The sequence below is a fragment of the Xiphophorus hellerii genome, chromosome 10 (assembly GCF_003331165.1).
Source record: "Xiphophorus hellerii strain 12219 chromosome 10, Xiphophorus_hellerii-4.1, whole genome shotgun sequence".
In the NCBI taxonomy this organism is placed as follows: Eukaryota; Metazoa; Chordata; class Actinopteri; order Cyprinodontiformes; family Poeciliidae; genus Xiphophorus; species Xiphophorus hellerii.
In genome coordinates, this window is record NC_045681.1 from 2,986,812 (window position 1) to 3,004,365 (window position 17,554).

The following is a 17,554-nucleotide window of genomic DNA, read 5'->3' on the forward strand; positions in this document are numbered from 1 at the left end:
CAATCAAAAGGTTGCACACCAAGTGTGTGTGTAACAGGACTTTATTTTAACAGTACAGCGGATGTGACGTTTGTCAAAATTTGTTTTGTTTAGTCAATAAGTTGTTTCTCCAGACATTTCTCATTGGAAATGGCCAGCCTAAGTTCCGTTAGGCTGCTCTTGACGGTTAGTGGTTACCATAGCAACCGGTAACTGACAGCTCCGCCCCCTTTTCCTGTTGCTGTTGGTAACTGTGGTACGTATTAGGATTAACTCTGTGTTTTCTTTATAATTATTGCATTTTAACATGTATTTTAGACAGATTTGATCTAACACAGTGTTTTGTGAGTAAGTTTGCTATGTTTTGTGTACGTTTTTAACTGTTATCATTGTTAACGTGCATTTTAGCTGTGTTTAATTTTACAATTGTTAGCCGCTGCTAACTGCTGTTAGCTGTTGTTTAGGGTTATTTAATATATTTTGTGCTGCCTTTTGTAAGTTAAGCTGGACCAGCAAGGTTGAAAACCGCACTAGAACGCCCCCTGGTGGATATTTTGTTATGTTTTGGTGACGCTAAAAAAGAATATAGATCCAAGATGGTGGAAAGCATCACCGAACAGTTCATGATTTAAGCTGATTATTATCCTTATATGTTGTGTTTCAGACAAGATTTGTTCGTAAGTGGTTAATTGTAAAAGCAATAATTGTCTCTTTGTTTTATGTAACTGGTGTAAATAATTGTACGCTGGAGTCATTTAGGAAAAAGTTTTTTTTATTTTTAGCTAGCAGCAAGAATAGCTAATTTGCAATGTTCGTTGGCTAATACTCAGTTTTGTATGTTTCAGTTTACGATGGCCAAAGTGATGGCAGTGGTCAGAGGCCACTCTTCAATAAACAAGTAGAAAATAAACAAGTTTGGTTATTGAAGCGTCGTTGTCTGGCTGTATAGCTGCTGAAAACTGGAAATCTCAGGGCGAGGACAGCACATATTTTATTTAATGTTTAGAGGCAGAAGCTGCTGGACTGATGTTAACCACCAACTTGATTTCATCTTTTGTTAGAATAAATACAGTAAACATGAGTGTGGTTTCATTATAAGTCAAGTTGGTTTCTGTTTTTTTGTATATATATATTTTTTGTAAATGCATTCCTATTTGTTTTGAACAGATTTTTTTCGCCCAGTTTGGAAAATTACACCGTGAAAATTTCACAGCAATAATTTGAGTTGGTAAGGCAGATTATGTTGTTTCATTACAGAAGAAAATATTAAGAGTTCATTTTCCAATGTCATATTTTCACCAAGTCATTCATTCATTTACAAATGTTTCTGTTTCAAAGTAATTATTTCAGTAGCATAATTAGCTTCATATTTAGGTAAATATTATGTTTACAAACTAAGTATTTAGCTCCAATCAAACTATTTTGATAAAAAGATAAATATTTTAGTTAGTAAAATTAAATATGTAGTTTGAAAGCTAAATATATTCATGCAAATAATTTGAGCTTAAAAAGTGTATTTCTGGTTTACGCTGTAAATATTACAAGGTAATATTTAGTTGTGCTTCATTGTTTCCTAAATCCAAAAACAATGAGACACAAATAAATCTGAGGATTAAAAATAACAGATTTTTTACTGAATTTTACTGTATTTTCAGTCAACAAAAACAAAATATGACTGCAAACGTTTTTCAAATTAGTAAAACATTTTATTAAGAGTAAAATAAAACCTTGTGTGGTGACTGATTTCCTCAGAGTTTGGCCACAGCAGGTAAACAGGGACACTTCCTCTTGGGAACACAATCCCTCCCTTCTATCCGATTACCGTCGGACGTAATCCGCAATTAATCATAGGTAAAATAATAATCATTTGAGTGCTGGAGCTCTTTTATTCACACACACCTGTGATGACCAGTGTTGGGAGTTCTCAATGGAGCCGTGTTGTAAAATGAAACTGGTGAAGTGAACTAAATAAGAAAAAAAAACCTTGAGAGTTTTCCCTCCTGTCAGGAAAATGGATTTCACTGGTTAAATGATAGCGCCAAGACAAAGAAGGAAATCGTTTATCATTTACAGACTTTGGAATAAAAACCAGGAAACCCAGCATGGCGGTGACTTCTTAATTCAAGCGAAATTAAAACTTGATAACGGAGAGAACAATAACAAATCTGTAAAAATAAAATGACCAGGATATCGAAGATGAAAAATTACTGCAGATGCTACAAGATAAGTGGAAAGAGTACAAAACTAATCAATCAATCAATCAAATTTTATTTGTATAGCACATTTCAGCAGCAAGACATTTCAAAGTGCTTTACATCATTACAAACACAGAATCACAATGCAATATAGAATCAATCATTAAGTCAAGTTACATCAATAAATCTGTAATTGATTACATTTCAAATACAATCCTAAACAGGTGGGTTTTCAGTTGAGATTTAAAAGAAGTCAGTGTTTCAGCTGTTTTACAGTTTTCTGGAAGTTTGTTCCAAATTTGTGGTGCATATGTGATGGATTGAAATGTGGTTATTTCAGAGGCTGGCTAGTCTGATTTGGCTGAAGCAGTGGTCAAATCCAACCAGCAGGGGGAGTCTAGCGCTTGCGCTAGCTATAGTGAAGAGCACCGGAACTTGCTCTTCAAGTTCCGGTGAAGAGCAACACTAAGGTAACCTTACAGCACTAAGGTTACAACGTGATTCATCTTATACATTTCACAATCATATTATTATTTAATCACAATAATCAACATTAAAAAGATTACAACCACTACTTATATAGACCTGTTTCAGTAATAATACTCTTTTCTTCTTATTTGCCATTATTTCATTCTGTGCATGAAACTGGAAAGATCTCAACATGCCAGTTTGGACGACCGGCCCTATCCGGCCCTAACGGCCGAATCCTTACGGGTCCTGGGCCTTGGCAGCCCCCCTTCCAATTTCCTGTTGCCTGAGTTGAGAAAGCGACATTTCCTGGATTTGCATACTGCGTAACGTGGGGCTTGACGGAGACGTAACTTTGCATTCAGGGTGTTACTGAAAAGAAAAAGAAAAAGGAGGAGATCAGCAAAATTACAAACTAATGATCAGGTCGAGTTTATTTAACACAAATGTAAAATAAGGAAGGGATTAAAACAAAGAGGTAAGAAGGTTAGACATCTTAAACTGGTTGATGTTTGAATAATACGGGATGATTTGTGGTTTGGGAGCGGATTTTCTCTCCTTGACCTCCGACCTGTGAATCTGGTCCGCTCTCCGGGGGTCGGCATCTATTCCAGCGCTGCAGAAACAACAATGTGGTTCAGCTCACAGCAATTACAATTATTCTGCTTTGATTTTAATGATTACATAAACCTCTCTGCAATAAGACTGTCAGTTATTAACACAAAACACAAAATATTACCAAATATATTTGGTCGTGTCTAGTGAAAATATCTCAGTGCTATTGAAATAAGACAAAAGTAATTTCAATGTAACTTTTCAGCAAAATATAGGAGCTTGTTTAAAGTCAATCATTTTAATCAGGATTATCTGTTACTTCACTAACTAGCTCTTTTTAAATCAATACTAAGGAATTATTTATTTAAAACAACTTCCTAAGTCCTTCTGAAAAGTTGTAAGTTAGTTTTGTCTTATTTCAGTGTAGTAAGATATTTGCGCTAGAAACTAAACCGAAGATACTTAGTGAAATTTAGTGTTTTTGCAGTGTATTCATTTAACTGTTAAGATGATAAACTAACGAAAAGCAGGTATAACCTTAAAATTAATATTTTTCAAAGTAACAGTATGCATTTTTTAATAAAAGTGTCTTAAAAATGCTTATTAAGAATTAGTAAAGAGCTTGGTGTTTTTAGCGTTATATTAATCTTTTTATGGGAAAATAATTACATTACTTACATTAGCAGGGAGGGGGGGAAGTGTTGCTGACCTTTGACCTTCTTTCAGTGCAGAGGCAGAAGTCAGAGACACCATCAGCAGCAGCAGCAGCAGAAAAGTAATCGCCATTGTGTCGTCACCTAGAATGAAAATAAAGTTAAACTGAGTTATTATCTGGGAAGTATAGAAGACAATTAGGGACACTAAAAAACCCAGAGAATTATTACTCTCAGAATTCTGACTTTAATTCTGAAAAAAAAGAAAATAAAAAAATCTGACATGTTTCTCACAATTTGTTTTCCCCCAGTTTATCCCTAATCATCTTCCACAGTGAAGAAATAAAGCTCACTTAAAAGCAAACAAAGATATGTTATACTTACAAAGAAAATGTAACCTAAGAAAATGGAAATGTGAATCTTTTCTGTTGCTTCTTGCAGAAACCATTCGTAGCGTCTCGCTGACTGTTGGCGTCCCCGGTCTGTCGCTGGTCCTTTTAAAGGCCAGAGAGGTGAGGGGGCGTGTCCATAAGCGTCATTTTAAATGTCCGGCGTTTCTTCATTACTTGTGTAATGAATCAGTCACTCTGGCAGTTTTACTCTCTGTTTACAGGAGCCATGAAGACAACATAAACAATCCTTAAGCCAAAACATCCCAGCAAAACATTGGACTTGTACTTCATGTGACCTTGTAGGTTCTGATGTTTACATTGATCCCCTACACACACACACACACACACCCACACACACCCACACACACGCACAGCTTTGGTCCCCACAAGGAGCAGTGTGTCCCCACAACGTAGTATATGTCAGGAAAATGGTCCCCGTAAGGTATTAGAAACAAACGCACACACACACACACACACACACACACACATGCCCTCCTTCATTCCTCTCCTTCCTCGCTTCGCTTGAGCAATTACTCCAGAAATCACTGGGCCTTCACTCACATGCACCTCACCTCAAACTTTGTTTGAGAGAAAAAGGAGCAGCTCCTTGATCTCACAGCTGCTTTCACGTTTTGCAGTGATCCCAAACAAACCGCAGCAGCCAGAGTTGTTTACTGTCCCATGGATTTTTTTTTTTTCCTGTATTGAAATAAAAACAAATAATGGACAACACAAGTAGAATGTCCATCCATATAACAGTCAGGAGCCATTTACATCAAATACAGTTTAAATTGAGGTACACTTTATGTTTTTGATGCTTGGAGGCAGTAAATCTTAGATCCTGCAAGTTCTGTCTTCAGTCTTTTTATGCTCAATTATTTTCATTCTTAAATCTCCCAGAGATAAAAAAAGAAGAAGAGGAAAACATGTTGGAGGACAGAACGTGATAATCTGTTCTAAAAATGGGACATTTTCCTGCACAAATTGCAATTTTGACAAACTAACTTTGTGGCCAAAAGTATGTAAATGTTTCAGCAGAGAAGCTGTGTCTTTTGTGAGGACATACTGAAACAGTGCAGTACAATCAGATAGGGGAGAAAATCTCAACTGTCGTTCAGCGCTGCATCATAGACTGTAGGACTCTGATAAATGTCCAGGCATGAGGTTGGAATTCAAACGCAAACCAAAAGTGAATTTTGGAAAATGTGTTGGAGAGGTCAGCTATAAAGAAAGATTTATCATCAGATGGAATTTGGGTCAAAATAGTTTTGGGGGTTTGGTACTGTTTGAGCTCAAGTCTGGAACCTCAGATGTTTTTATCAGGGAACAGAGGGATGTGTACAGTAGACGGTTCAATGTTGGCAGCTTTAAGACACTCAAAGTCAGGCGCAACAATTTGTACCCCAAACTCTGGCTCTGATTGAGCTGCTTGCTAATCATCAGGGAGATGATTCCCTGATGATTAGCAACTTCTGCTGCATCCTGAGCAGAGCAAGAATGGAAAAAGAGCTCCAAGACTTTTATTAAACATCTCAATGAATTCAGCTCAGAAACATTTAGTGTGATCAGGACATTATCCTCAAGCTTTGCAAACTGTCAGCTGCATTAAAATAAACATTTGCCTTAATAACACAAGAGTCAGATCAATGTAACGCACTTCATCTCAGGATACAAAAACATGCCGCTAAGCATTCTGGGAAATAGTTCCCACTCCTATTTTTTTCTTCTTTCAGTTTTTTAAAGTTGTATCTGACACCTAAATGTTTGTGTCCAGAGAGGCAGAAATGGATTGTTTCGTTCTTTGATTGTGCAGGACGACGCAGCTCTTTACCGACACCTAGTGGCCATTCTGCGTCACTGCATGATGAGGAAGTGTACGCTGCCTGTGGACACTGACGGGCTGGAGGGGTGAGGAGAAAAATAACAAATAGCTAAATTACTAAATAAATAATTTAAAAACTAAATATGATGGACAGCACAGATACGAACAAGTTTGGAGAGAGGAATTTCATATCTCAAATACTCTGACACGTTTTCTAAACACTTAGCAATTATCAGGGCTAGCATAGAACATTTATTATTAAAGAATAATAATATATTTAATTATAAGTTTGAATGTTTACATTACTTGAAAGCTCCTTATAAATGTGGAGATCTTGCAGGCAAAATCTTAAATTTGTACCACCTGGGAATGTATTTTTATGCATTTCTTTAAAGATGTTTTATACAAAATTCACATTTTGCACATTTTTATACTTTCATTTGGGTTTCTCCTGCTTCTAAAAAAAATAGCCCAAGTGCTTTAAAAAACACACAACACTTTTTTTCCCCAATAAATTAATGTTTTTTGGTGTCTGGAAAATGAGCCGTTTCAAAAACCTGCCACTCACCTAGCAACCCCAGCTTAGCTTGTTACCTAGCAACGCCAGACAAGCCCAGCCTCGTTACATAGTAAACAAAAAGTGGGGTTTTTTTTGTTTTGTTTTTACTAGAAGCTGGTGAACTACTGGTTCTGTATGTGTAAATATTTAATTCTTCCTCTTGTACAGAGCTGAATGTTTAGGTCACTACTCACTCAGAGGATATTTTGAGCTTTAAGTTGTTGACAGCAGGAAACACACACACCTAACTCTCTGAAATATCTCACACTCACTGTTTTTCCAACCTTATGGGCTTAATTAATTTTCCTCTTGTAGATGCAGCCGCTTGAGATTAATTTAAGACCCTTTCTGCTTTCAAAAGCACTGATTTAAATAGATAAATCTTTTTAATGAACTTTGAATAAATTATTGATCGTGCTGTACTGTTTGAAAACTAGGATCGATTGGAATGTATGTTATTGAATTGAAATGGGTTTTTTTTTGTAAATGCCTTGTGAATTGCTGTCATATAAATAAACTGAATTATTTCTTAAAAATAAAATGTCAAAATATGTTTGTTAATTGCAGGCAGTAATTAATTTGTCTGGATTTAAAAATCACGTAAATTAAATATTTTGTTACTGTAAAAACAGGAAAAAAAACTTTTATTTATGTTGTTGTGAAGGAGGCAACATTTCTTTAAAAACACAAAAATGTGTTTTCTACACCAAAATACAATGTTATTTACAGCTTTTTAAAAACATTACAATAAGTTCTGGTTTGACATTATCCTACATGATAAAGGTAAATAAATACAATGTCATTTGTTTTGCTTTACAGAATGTTTCTCATGAGTTTACTGACTTTTTATGCAGTGCAAATTACTAAAATAAATTAACTTTTCAGTTATAATGTAAGTAAGTGAGATAAATTTGAGCAGTACCAGGTAGTTGGATATATATCACAAATATTTAATTTTGAAACGATGGAGACGCTGCGTCAGTCCTTGTGAGCTGCTGTTCTGTCCTGCGCTACCGGCCGAATCCGTACGGGTCGTTGGCGTCCTTCGACCCCTCTTTCCCTTCCGTCTTGCTGAGTTGGTGCAAAGAGTTGCCCAGGTTGTGAAGGAGACACGTCCCCAGCTGGCACACTGCCTTGTATGGGAGTCGACGAGGGCGTAACTTCAGGTTGTCGCTGGAAAAAAAAGACAAGAAGTTAAACAGTTAAATCACAAAAGAATCATCGGGTCGAGTTTATTTAACCCAAACAGGTAGGAAGGTCACTGTTTCTACCTGTCTTTGAGATTGGACGGCCTAAACTGATTGACGTTTGAATAATAAGGGATGATCTTCGGTTTGGGAGCGTATGTTCTCTCCTTGACCTCTGACCTCTGAGTCCGGTCCGCTCCCCCTGAGAGGTCGGTATCTATTCCATTCCTGCAGAAATGTGACGATGTGGTTCAGCTCACAGCAATTACAATCATTCTGCTTTGATTTGAATGATTACATACAGTATATTTGGTCTGTAATATATAAAAATTTTAGTGCAATTGAAATAAGACAAAACTGATTTACACGTATCAGCAAAATATATGTGCTTGTTATAAGTCAATAATTTTCATCATGAATATTGATGTACTATATTATTTCACTTATAACTACAATTTTTTAATCATTGTTAAGGAATAATTCACCTAAAAGAAACTCTTAAATTCTTCTGAACAGTTACTAGTAAGTTAGTTTTGTTTTTTATTTCACATGTAATAAAATATTTGCACTAGAAACTAGACCAAACTTACTCAGTGAGATTTTGTGTGTTTGTAGTGTATTAATCTAACTGTTAAGATGATAAACAAACAATAAAATTGATTCTTCATCAAAATAATCAACATGCATTTTAATAAAAGTGCATTAAGACTGCTTATCAATAATGTATAGAGTTTATAGCTTTATTAGTAATGGTGTTTCAGTGTTATATTAATATTTTCATGGGAATGTGGTGCCTTATTATATTATTTACATTAGCAGGGAGTGAGGTGATGCTGACCTTTGACCTTGTCTCAATGGGGAGGCAGAAGTCAGAGACACGATCAGTAGCAGCAGAAAAATAATCTCCATTCTGCCCTCACCTGGAATGAATTTTAAAAAATTAATCAGAGTTATCAGGAAAGTATGGAAGATGATTAGTGCCACTAAAAAGACCCAAAGAATTTCTTTCTCAGAATTCTGACTTTTGACCTCAGAAAATTAAGGTCTGAGAAAAAAGAAAAGAAAAATCACATTTTTCTCAGTTCTTTTTTTCCCAGTTTGTCCCTAATCATCTTCCATAGTAAAGAAATAAAGCTCACTTAAAAAAGAAAAAATAATAACTTATACTTACAGAGAAAATGTGAATCTTTTCTGTTGCTTCTTGCAGAAACCATTCGTAGCGTCTCGCTGACTGTTGGCGTCCCCGGTCTGTCGCTGGTCCTTTTAAAGGCCAGCGGGGTGACGGGGCGTGTCCATAAGCGTGGTTTTAAATGTCGGGCGTTCGTTCATTACTCGTGTAATGAATCAGTCACTCTGGCAGTTTTACTCTCTGTTTACAGGAGCCATGAAGACAACATAAGCAATCCTTAAGCCAAAACATCCCAGCAAAACATTGGACTTGTACTTCATGTGACCTTGTAGGTTCTGATGTTTACATTGATCCCCTACACACACACACACCTCCTCCATCCCTCTCCTCCTTCGCTTCACTTGCTGCTGAGTAATTGTTCCAGAAATCACTCATTCATTTCCACCACCTGCAGGAAGCGCGCTAAGCCCAGAATAACCCGATTCTCCTCTGAGCCTTTCTTTATCGCCTCTTTGTTTTTTTCCCTGGGCCTTTTCCCCCTTGAGTCATTTTTCCCTCATTGTGTTTATTCCTGAAATGTCCTTCACTCACATCCACCTCGCCTCCAACTTTGTTTGAGCAGCTCCTTGATCTCACAGCTGCTCTCAAGTCTTGCAGTGTACCCAAACAAATCACAGCAGCCAGAGTTGTTTGCTGTCCCATGGATACGTTTCCTTTATTGAAATAAAAACAAAAAAAGGACAAGTATATAGGAAACAGTATACAGAATGTCCATCCATACAACAGTCAGGGGTCAATTACAACAAATACAGTTTAAATTGTGGTACACTTTATGTTTTAGATGTCTGGAGTTGTTTGGATTTGTTTTCAGTCTCTATGTGCACAATTATTTTTATTTTTAAATCTCCCATAGAGCGATAAAAAAGAAGAGGAAAACTAAACAAAAGAAGGGCGTTTCAGGAAAATGTGCATTTTCCATCTCTGCCAGACGTATTTGAATTTGGATTGTTGAAGTTTCATTGAGAAAGTGATTCTTTCCATCACAAATACAGTATACCACAGATTATATCAAAGCATTTCTTCCTAATTGTTTTCCTTGCACTTAAACTTAGCATTCCAAATAAATATTTATTTTTATCACTCGTTGATTCTATAAACACAAAAAGAAGCTTCTTCTAGTCAGATTTAATATTTTTTTCCAAAAATAATCACTAGTTCTGTAAAAATCTGATAAGTTTTCATCCATTGTACATGTTTTTAACTGATGGACCAATAAAAGGTTATCATAGTGGAGAAGTAGACAGAGAATAAATAAATGTTTTTTTAAATATTTGGACAAATAAACGAATGAAAAGTGTGACGTATATTCAGCTTCCATTTACTCAGAAATGATTCCTCCAGTGCAGAAAGGTGTTTTCCCACCTGGTAGTCTGGTAGACTCGGTTTCATTGGGGATCAAAGTTGCAACATTTATTACATTTTCAGCTGCTGCTGTTCGCTTTCACACTGCACTGTGTCAAATGAACTAAACCCTTTGAGCGACCTGTTCCCCCCTTCACCTGTGGTGGCGCTGCGACAAGAACCACTGAAGGAAACGACACAAAACCTTCAGAAGAAGACACTGAGCCCAACACAAAATGTAAATATGGAGAAGCAAAAGATTTTAGCAGTTTTAGGATTCCTTTTATGTCTTTGTTAAAAAATCAGGAGTCATTTTTCCCATCAGCCCTCGGGCCTTGGTTTGTTTTGATTGTATTTACCCATAATGCCCTGCGCTGGAGTCGTCTTCCTGCTTTTGGAGCAGTTTCCTAAAGCAGATTGTTCTCCTCTTTAGAGGTTTAGATCAGGCGTTTCCAGGCTCAGGACCATTTACCCCATTTATCAAACACTCATGGACCACATCATTTGAAATTTCCCCGGCAATAGCACAATATCTTAATATATACAACCTGAAATGAAAATATTGTATTTTTTCCTCTAAATGTGAAGGTGCCGCTGTTTTGTCGCAATAAAACAAGCATTTTGAGTTATTTATAGATTCTGAAAGTATGGATTCTTAGCTTTCCAATGATAGAAAACACATGGAAATCAAAAAATAATTTCTTTAGCATGCTATAATGTTCAAAAATAAAGTACTGCAACTCACTCTCAGAAACTTTCCACCGGTATCTTCAGGCTTTCTTTTTAGTGACCTGGTCTGAAGCCACTTATCCATCATTATCTTTAAACACAATCGTTGGCGAGCTAGCTGTAGCATCGACTTGAAGCTCACGTCACGGCAAATTGTTGCTGTGCAGTACCTTATTGACCACCAGGGGGCGGCCGCGGACCACCAGTCGTCTGGAGACCACAGTTTAAGAAAACCTGATTTAAAGAAAACAGCATAGAACGGCATGCTACATTTAATTGTTTTAAATAAAATAAAGCTGTATTTTAACAAAAATGTTGGTTTAAAACTGATTCTCCAATTATTGTCCCTGTTAACAATAGCACTGCAGCACAGCCAGCTTCTAGTGGAGGTTAGAAAAGTATAGATTGTTGGAGCTATTTATTCTTTATTTCTTTACCCATTTGAATTTTGTCAGTTTATTCTTAAATTTCTATTTTTTGTATTATTTACTAAGTTTATTTGCAGGTTAATAATTGTTAATTTTATTTATAAATTGTTTTATTATTTTTCTTATTTATTTTTTCTAAGTAAGACAGGAAGAAATGTGGGTCAGCCCACTTTCTAGAAGTGTAGGTGCCTGGTAAAGGATCAGCAGGCATTTGGGTTTGGGGCCCATGGTTTTTACCAGAACAAGAGAGGCAGCATGAGAACAAAGAAAAGTTTGAACTCTGTAATTGTTTGCTGAAATAGGAAAATAAATCATCCAGAACAAACAATAAGTTTGGAAATTGAACCTTCTTTAGCCTGCGTACAGAAACTTGACCCCAGTGCCTTAAAGTGGCTTGATGGAACTTTTATTGGATGTTTGGTTTGGCAAACAATCGCCCCTACAATGTTTATTTTGTTATGGTCAGTTTAATCATTTTTGGACTCTTGAAACCATTTGAGCAAATGATTATGTCCATGAGGCATTAAGGTGTTAATGCTGATGAATAATAGCTACTTTAAAGGTTTCCTTAGCAATAAAACTTTCCCATTATCTCCAGAATTACTAAGAATATGACCAAAGGTTAAACTGTGTGTAATTTTCCCTGATGTAGAAAATCACAACATCCGCCTCTTAAAGCTCTCACTTAGTAATATCCTACACCTAATTGATCACAAAAAATATTATGTTTACTTCCATGAAGGCACTTTGTGAGGACTTTTCTGGACCTTTCTGTCTGTGACGTATTGAGCATCCTGTTGTTTTAAGCCCGTATCTGCCCTCCGTTTCCTCCACTCACCGAACACACGGAAGAGTATCCGGGCAGGAAAACTTGATATTAGCTCATTCATTTCATCACAGGAGACACTTCGTCATCAGCATGTGAACAGCTTGGTAAGCTTTAAAGTAAGCTGAAGATAACAGCTAAATGTTGGCTGGCAACCTTTGGCCCAGACAAAGTCCAGACCTAAAACTAGATGAGAATCATTTTCAGGGCTTGATAGTTGACGTTTACATAAACTTTCTATCCAATCCAACTCTTCTTTCATTCAGTCAGGATTGGAGGATTTGTGAGCATGAAAGCTGGATATCAATCCAAACTTTGACTAGGCCACCCCAACACCTTGTGCTTTGTATCATTATCATGATACAGAGCCAATTTGAGATTGAATTTAAGATGAGAGTTTTTAACACTTTGCTGACTGATAGATGTCAGACATTTTAGTTTACATGAACAGGTGATATTTAATATTTCAGCATAAACTGGACTCAAAGACTCCTCTGACAAAAATATGCATAAATATAAGTAAAATACTTTTGTTACAAACTTCTACTTTTGTAGAAAAGTTAATAGTAAAGTGAAATCACACTAACGATGGGAGACACTCAAATGATAACTACTTAGCCCAGAGATAAATATCTAGTTTGAAGATGAACATTTAGCTTATTTGGAGTTGCTTTTGAAACATAACCAAAGAAAAATGAACAGTGGCATTTGACAAAATGTAATGTTTCAATTGTTTGTGTGTTCTATGACTTTGTATTTCTGTTGGGGGTTTTTTATTACGATGTAAAGCACTTTGAAATGCCTCGTTCCTTAAATGTGTTATACAGATTTGATTTGATTTGATTTGATTTGATTTGATCTGTGCACAGTTTGTGGTTGAGTCAAATCAACACAATGAGGACAACATGCAAACATGGTGGCAAATCGGAAAGCTCTGATCCTTTTCCATGAGGATGCAAAAGAATCTGCTTTGCATTGACACAGGATCACCACAAGGGGGCATTACAGGGTAAATGAAAGGTTGGGCTGAGAATCCTAAATTTATCAAATTACTGCACTTTGACTTGAGTAGCTTACATTAGTTACTAATGTAACTAATGTAAGACCATTAGTACATTAGTAAAGGACTAATGTCTCAGCAAGATCTAGAGAAACTCATCCATGCGTTTATCTTCAGTCGTATTGATTATTGCAACAGCGTCTTCACAGGTCTGTCCAACAAATCAATCAAACAGCAGCAGCTGATCCAGAATGCTGCTGCTCGCGTTCTCACTAAAACCAGGAAGATAGAGCACATAACACCAGTTTTAAAGTCCCTCCACTGGCTCCCTGTAGCTCAAAGAATAGTCTTTAAAATACTGTTGTTAGTTTATAAATCACTGAACGGCTTAGCACCACAATACATTAAAGATCTGCTGTTGTTGTATGAACCTTCCAGACCTCTCAGGTCTTCTGGTTCTGGTCCTGCTCTGCATCCCCAGAACCAGAACCAAACGAGGAGAAGCAGCTTTCAGCATCTATCTGTTTCTGCAGTTTATGAAACGATCCCAGGTCTGTAAGAAATTTGCATAAACCTGTTTTTAACCTAATGTCTGATCTCTCGCTCGGATGTCTGCTGGTTTCTTTGATTTTTAACTGACAGAAACGTCTTTCTGTCAGTTTTTGCGCCTGTCGTGGGACACCCAACCATCTCTGGTCTACGCCTTGATGACGACCCACTGGCGTCTTCCCATACCAAACCTGGTGGTTTCTGTCGTGGGTGGAGAGGGCAGAACGAAGGTGAAGACCTGGGTACGAGAGGTCCTCAGGCAGGGACTTGTGAAAGCAGCACAAAGAGCAGGTGAATGTAAACCGAGTTCTTTAAAAACCAGAGCAGAAAAGATGGAAAAGGGGACGTTTTTTCTCCAAATTGGAAAAGTCAATTATAATCCAGAACAGAATTTCCTTTTAGACAAGGAACTTTTTGCACATTTACATTTATTTACTCACTTTGCATCATACAACTTTGTGCAGTGTTAAATCATTTATGCGACATTTTCACTTCGTCCAACACTACAGCCACTGACTTCTGAGGATTCTCATGCGGTATTTTTTTTATTTCATATGAAGATCAAAGCAACGATCTGCTTGTTAATGAACTGCTTGCACACTGCAAAGACACAAAAACTCACCAAGTATTTTAGCTTCTAGTGCAAATATCTTGGTCCACTTGAAAGAAGACAAATCTAACTTACAAGTAACATTTTGGCAAAACATATGAGCTTGTTTTAAGTCAATAATTCCTTAATATTGATAAAAATGTACTAGTTACGTTGGCAGATTATTTCATTTGTAACATGGAAAAAATGTCTTGTTATAAGTGAAATAATCTGCCAGTAGAACAAGTACTTTTACCTTTAGTATTAAGGAATTATTGACTCTAAACAACCACCTATGTTTTGCCGAAAAGGTACTACTAAGGTTTTGTCGTATTTCAAGTGTGCTGAGATATTTGCACTAAAATCTAGACCAAGAATACTTGGTAAGATTTTGTGTTTTTGCAGTGCACAGTCAAATCAGTTGTGCACTGAGCCGTGTGTGCTCATTTCACACACAGCTGCAAACAAATGGAAGACAGAAATCAGACAAACTGCAGTATTAGACTCATTAAATCTCCAAAAGACTCAGGTATACGTTAAACATCTTTCATGGGAAGATAAGTACCAGCTTTAGAGACATTGATTTGTCATGGACTTCTGTTTAGACTTTTTATTGAACACATAATGACCTGTGTTGAACTGTCCCTGCCCAGGAGCGTGGATCTTTACAACAGGACTGCGTGAAGGCGTTGGCAGGTGTGTTGGCGAGGCGGTGAGAGATCACGCCACTGCAGCCTCCTCTGACTCCCTCAACAAGGTGGTGGCCGTAGGCGTCGCTCCGTGGGGAATGGTGCACAACAGGGAGCAGCTCGTCAACCCTAAGGTTGTTGTTTTAAGAAGCACATGATCTTACCCTAGAGGTTTCTATGCTCTGCAGGAAGGTGTGATGGTTACTGAACCTTTTCACCTTCATTTGTAAAAGGTACTTATGTTGGCTTGTTGACAAACACAAGAGAGACGAGAGTTACTTTGACTGACTTTTAATCTGTTTTTATATCTTCAAACTCCGTTTTACACCACAAGTACACTGCAGAACTAATAAAAAACACAGATGATGTAAAAAAATGTCCCTTACTTGTCTCAGCTTGTACGAAATGTACAATACAAAACATAAAGTAAACATACCACCTTGACCTATAAGTGGACCAACTGTTGGACTTGAAAACTAATTTTCTGTCTTAATCAGCTCAACATTAGGTCGGTTTGTAAAAATTGTTTTCAAAGCTTTCAGATGCTGGAAGTTCAAATATGATTATTTGAAAAAAAGGAAAGATTTTGAAAAGAGAAAGAAAATCAATCATGTTGTATGAACTTTCGCCATGGCGTTAACGGCACCACAGCTACACCTAGTGGTGAAACATGAACAAAAAATAGACACAACTTCTTGAAAAAAATCAACCCTACACATCGCTAACAGAGCATCACAACTGCACTGAGGCATAGTGGCTGCCTGTTACCTAGCAACCCCAATGAAGCCCAGCCCATCACCTAGCAACCCAAGGAGCTCCAGAACATTTTACCACTGCATTTTACCGCTGTACAATGGCTGCTGGAAAAGACAAGTGTTTTGTTGTTGACTTATCATCCATAAACCCCTTTCTGAAATTTTGTTGGTTGTGCAGGTGGCTCCACTTCTGCTTTTCAAAGATTGTACTGTTGTTCAAGTGCGCATCTGTTTGCTGCCATTTTCATGTGCGAGTGTAAATGTTGGGTTTCGGGGGGGCGTGGCCAGCAGCAGATTATTTGGTTTTAAAGTGACAAGACGCTCTAAAACAGTTCAAAATATGCAGAACTGAGTAGAATGAAATCTCATTACTGAAGGATGATTTTATGGAAAGAATGTAATGAAGATGTTTTTTTAATCACCAATAGCTCTATTCTAATCTGTTCAAAAAAACATAATGGGTCCCCTGTAATGGTGGAAAAGGTTCTGTAATGCCTTTGTTTTAATTTTGTACATCACTAAAAGCTGCAATTTGTTCAGGGATGTCTCCGCTATTTAGACTCACTGCAGCTGAAATGGTACAATAATTAATTGTACCATAACTGACATATACTACGTTGTGGGGACACACTGCTCCTTGTGGGGACCGAAGCTGTGCGTGTGTGTGTGTAGGCGTGGGTGTGTGTGTGTGTGTGTGTGTGTGTGTGTGTGAGTGTGTGTGTAGGGGATCAATGTAAACATCAGAACCTACAAGGTCACATGAAGTACAAGTCCAATGTTTTGCTGGGATGTTTTGTCTTAAGGATTGTTTATGTTGTCTTCATGGCATAACAAGCTAAGCTGGGGTTGCTAGGTGAGTGGCAGGTTTTTGAAAACGGCTCATTTTCCAGACACCCAAAAACATTAATTTATTGGGGAAAAAAAGTGTTGTGTGTTTTTTAAAGCACTTGGGCTATTTTTTTTTAGAAGCAGGAGAAACCCAAATGAAAGTATAAAAATGTGCAAAATGTGAATTTTGTATAAAACATCTTTAAAGAAATGCATAAAAATACATTCCCAGGTGGTACAAATTTAAGATTTTGCCTGCAAGATCTCCACATTTATAAGGAGCTTTCAAGTAATGTAAACATTCAAATTTATAACTAAATATATTATTATTCTTTAATAATAAATGTTCTATGCTAGCCCTGATAATTGCTAACTGTTTAGAAAACGTGTCAGAATATTGAAATATGAAATTCCTCTCTCCAAACTTGTTCGTATCTGTACTGTCCATCATATTTAGTTTTTAAATTATTTATTTAGTAATTTAGCTATTTGTTATTTTTCTCCTCACCCCTCCAGCCCGTCAGTGTCCACAGGCAGCGTACACTTCCTCATCATGCAGTGACGCAGAATGGCCACTAGGTGTCGGTAAAGAGCTGCGTCGTCCTGCACAATCAAAGAACGAAACAATCCATTTCTGCCTCTCTGGACACAAACATTTAGGTGTCAGATACAACTTTAAAAAACTGAAAGAAGAAAAAAATAGGAGTGGGAACTATTTCCCAGAATGCTTAGCGGCATGTTTTTGTTTCCTGAGATGAAGCGTTACATTGATCTGACTCTTGTGTTATTAAGGCAAATGTTTATTTTAATGCAGCTGACAG

General features: G+C 37.0%; 1 protein-coding gene across 1 annotated transcript; it reads left to right on the forward strand.

The window, feature by feature from the left end:
* The first annotated feature begins 13,962 nt into the window (after window positions 1-13,962).
* On the forward strand, window positions 13,963-15,557 carry LOC116727686 (transient receptor potential cation channel subfamily M member 4-like). Its single transcript, XM_032575290.1, has 2 exons — window positions 13,963-14,163; window positions 15,115-15,557. Exons 1-2 carry the CDS (start codon window positions 14,031-14,033, stop codon window positions 15,306-15,308), a joined length of 327 nt encoding a protein of 108 aa, XP_032431181.1. The 5' UTR covers window positions 13,963-14,030; the 3' UTR covers window positions 15,309-15,557.
* Window positions 15,558-17,554: the final 1,997 nt, after the last annotated feature.

Excerpts from the sequence above, each read along its gene's own strand:
- LOC116727686 (XM_032575290.1), top strand. The coding sequence starts at position 14,031 with ATGACGACCCACTGGCGTCTTCCCATACCAAACCTGGTGGTTTCTGTC. Across the intron at positions 14,164-15,114 it reads GAAAGCAGCACAAAGAGCAG|GAGCGTGGATCTTTACAACA; the intron begins GTGAATGTAAAC and ends GTCCCTGCCCAG.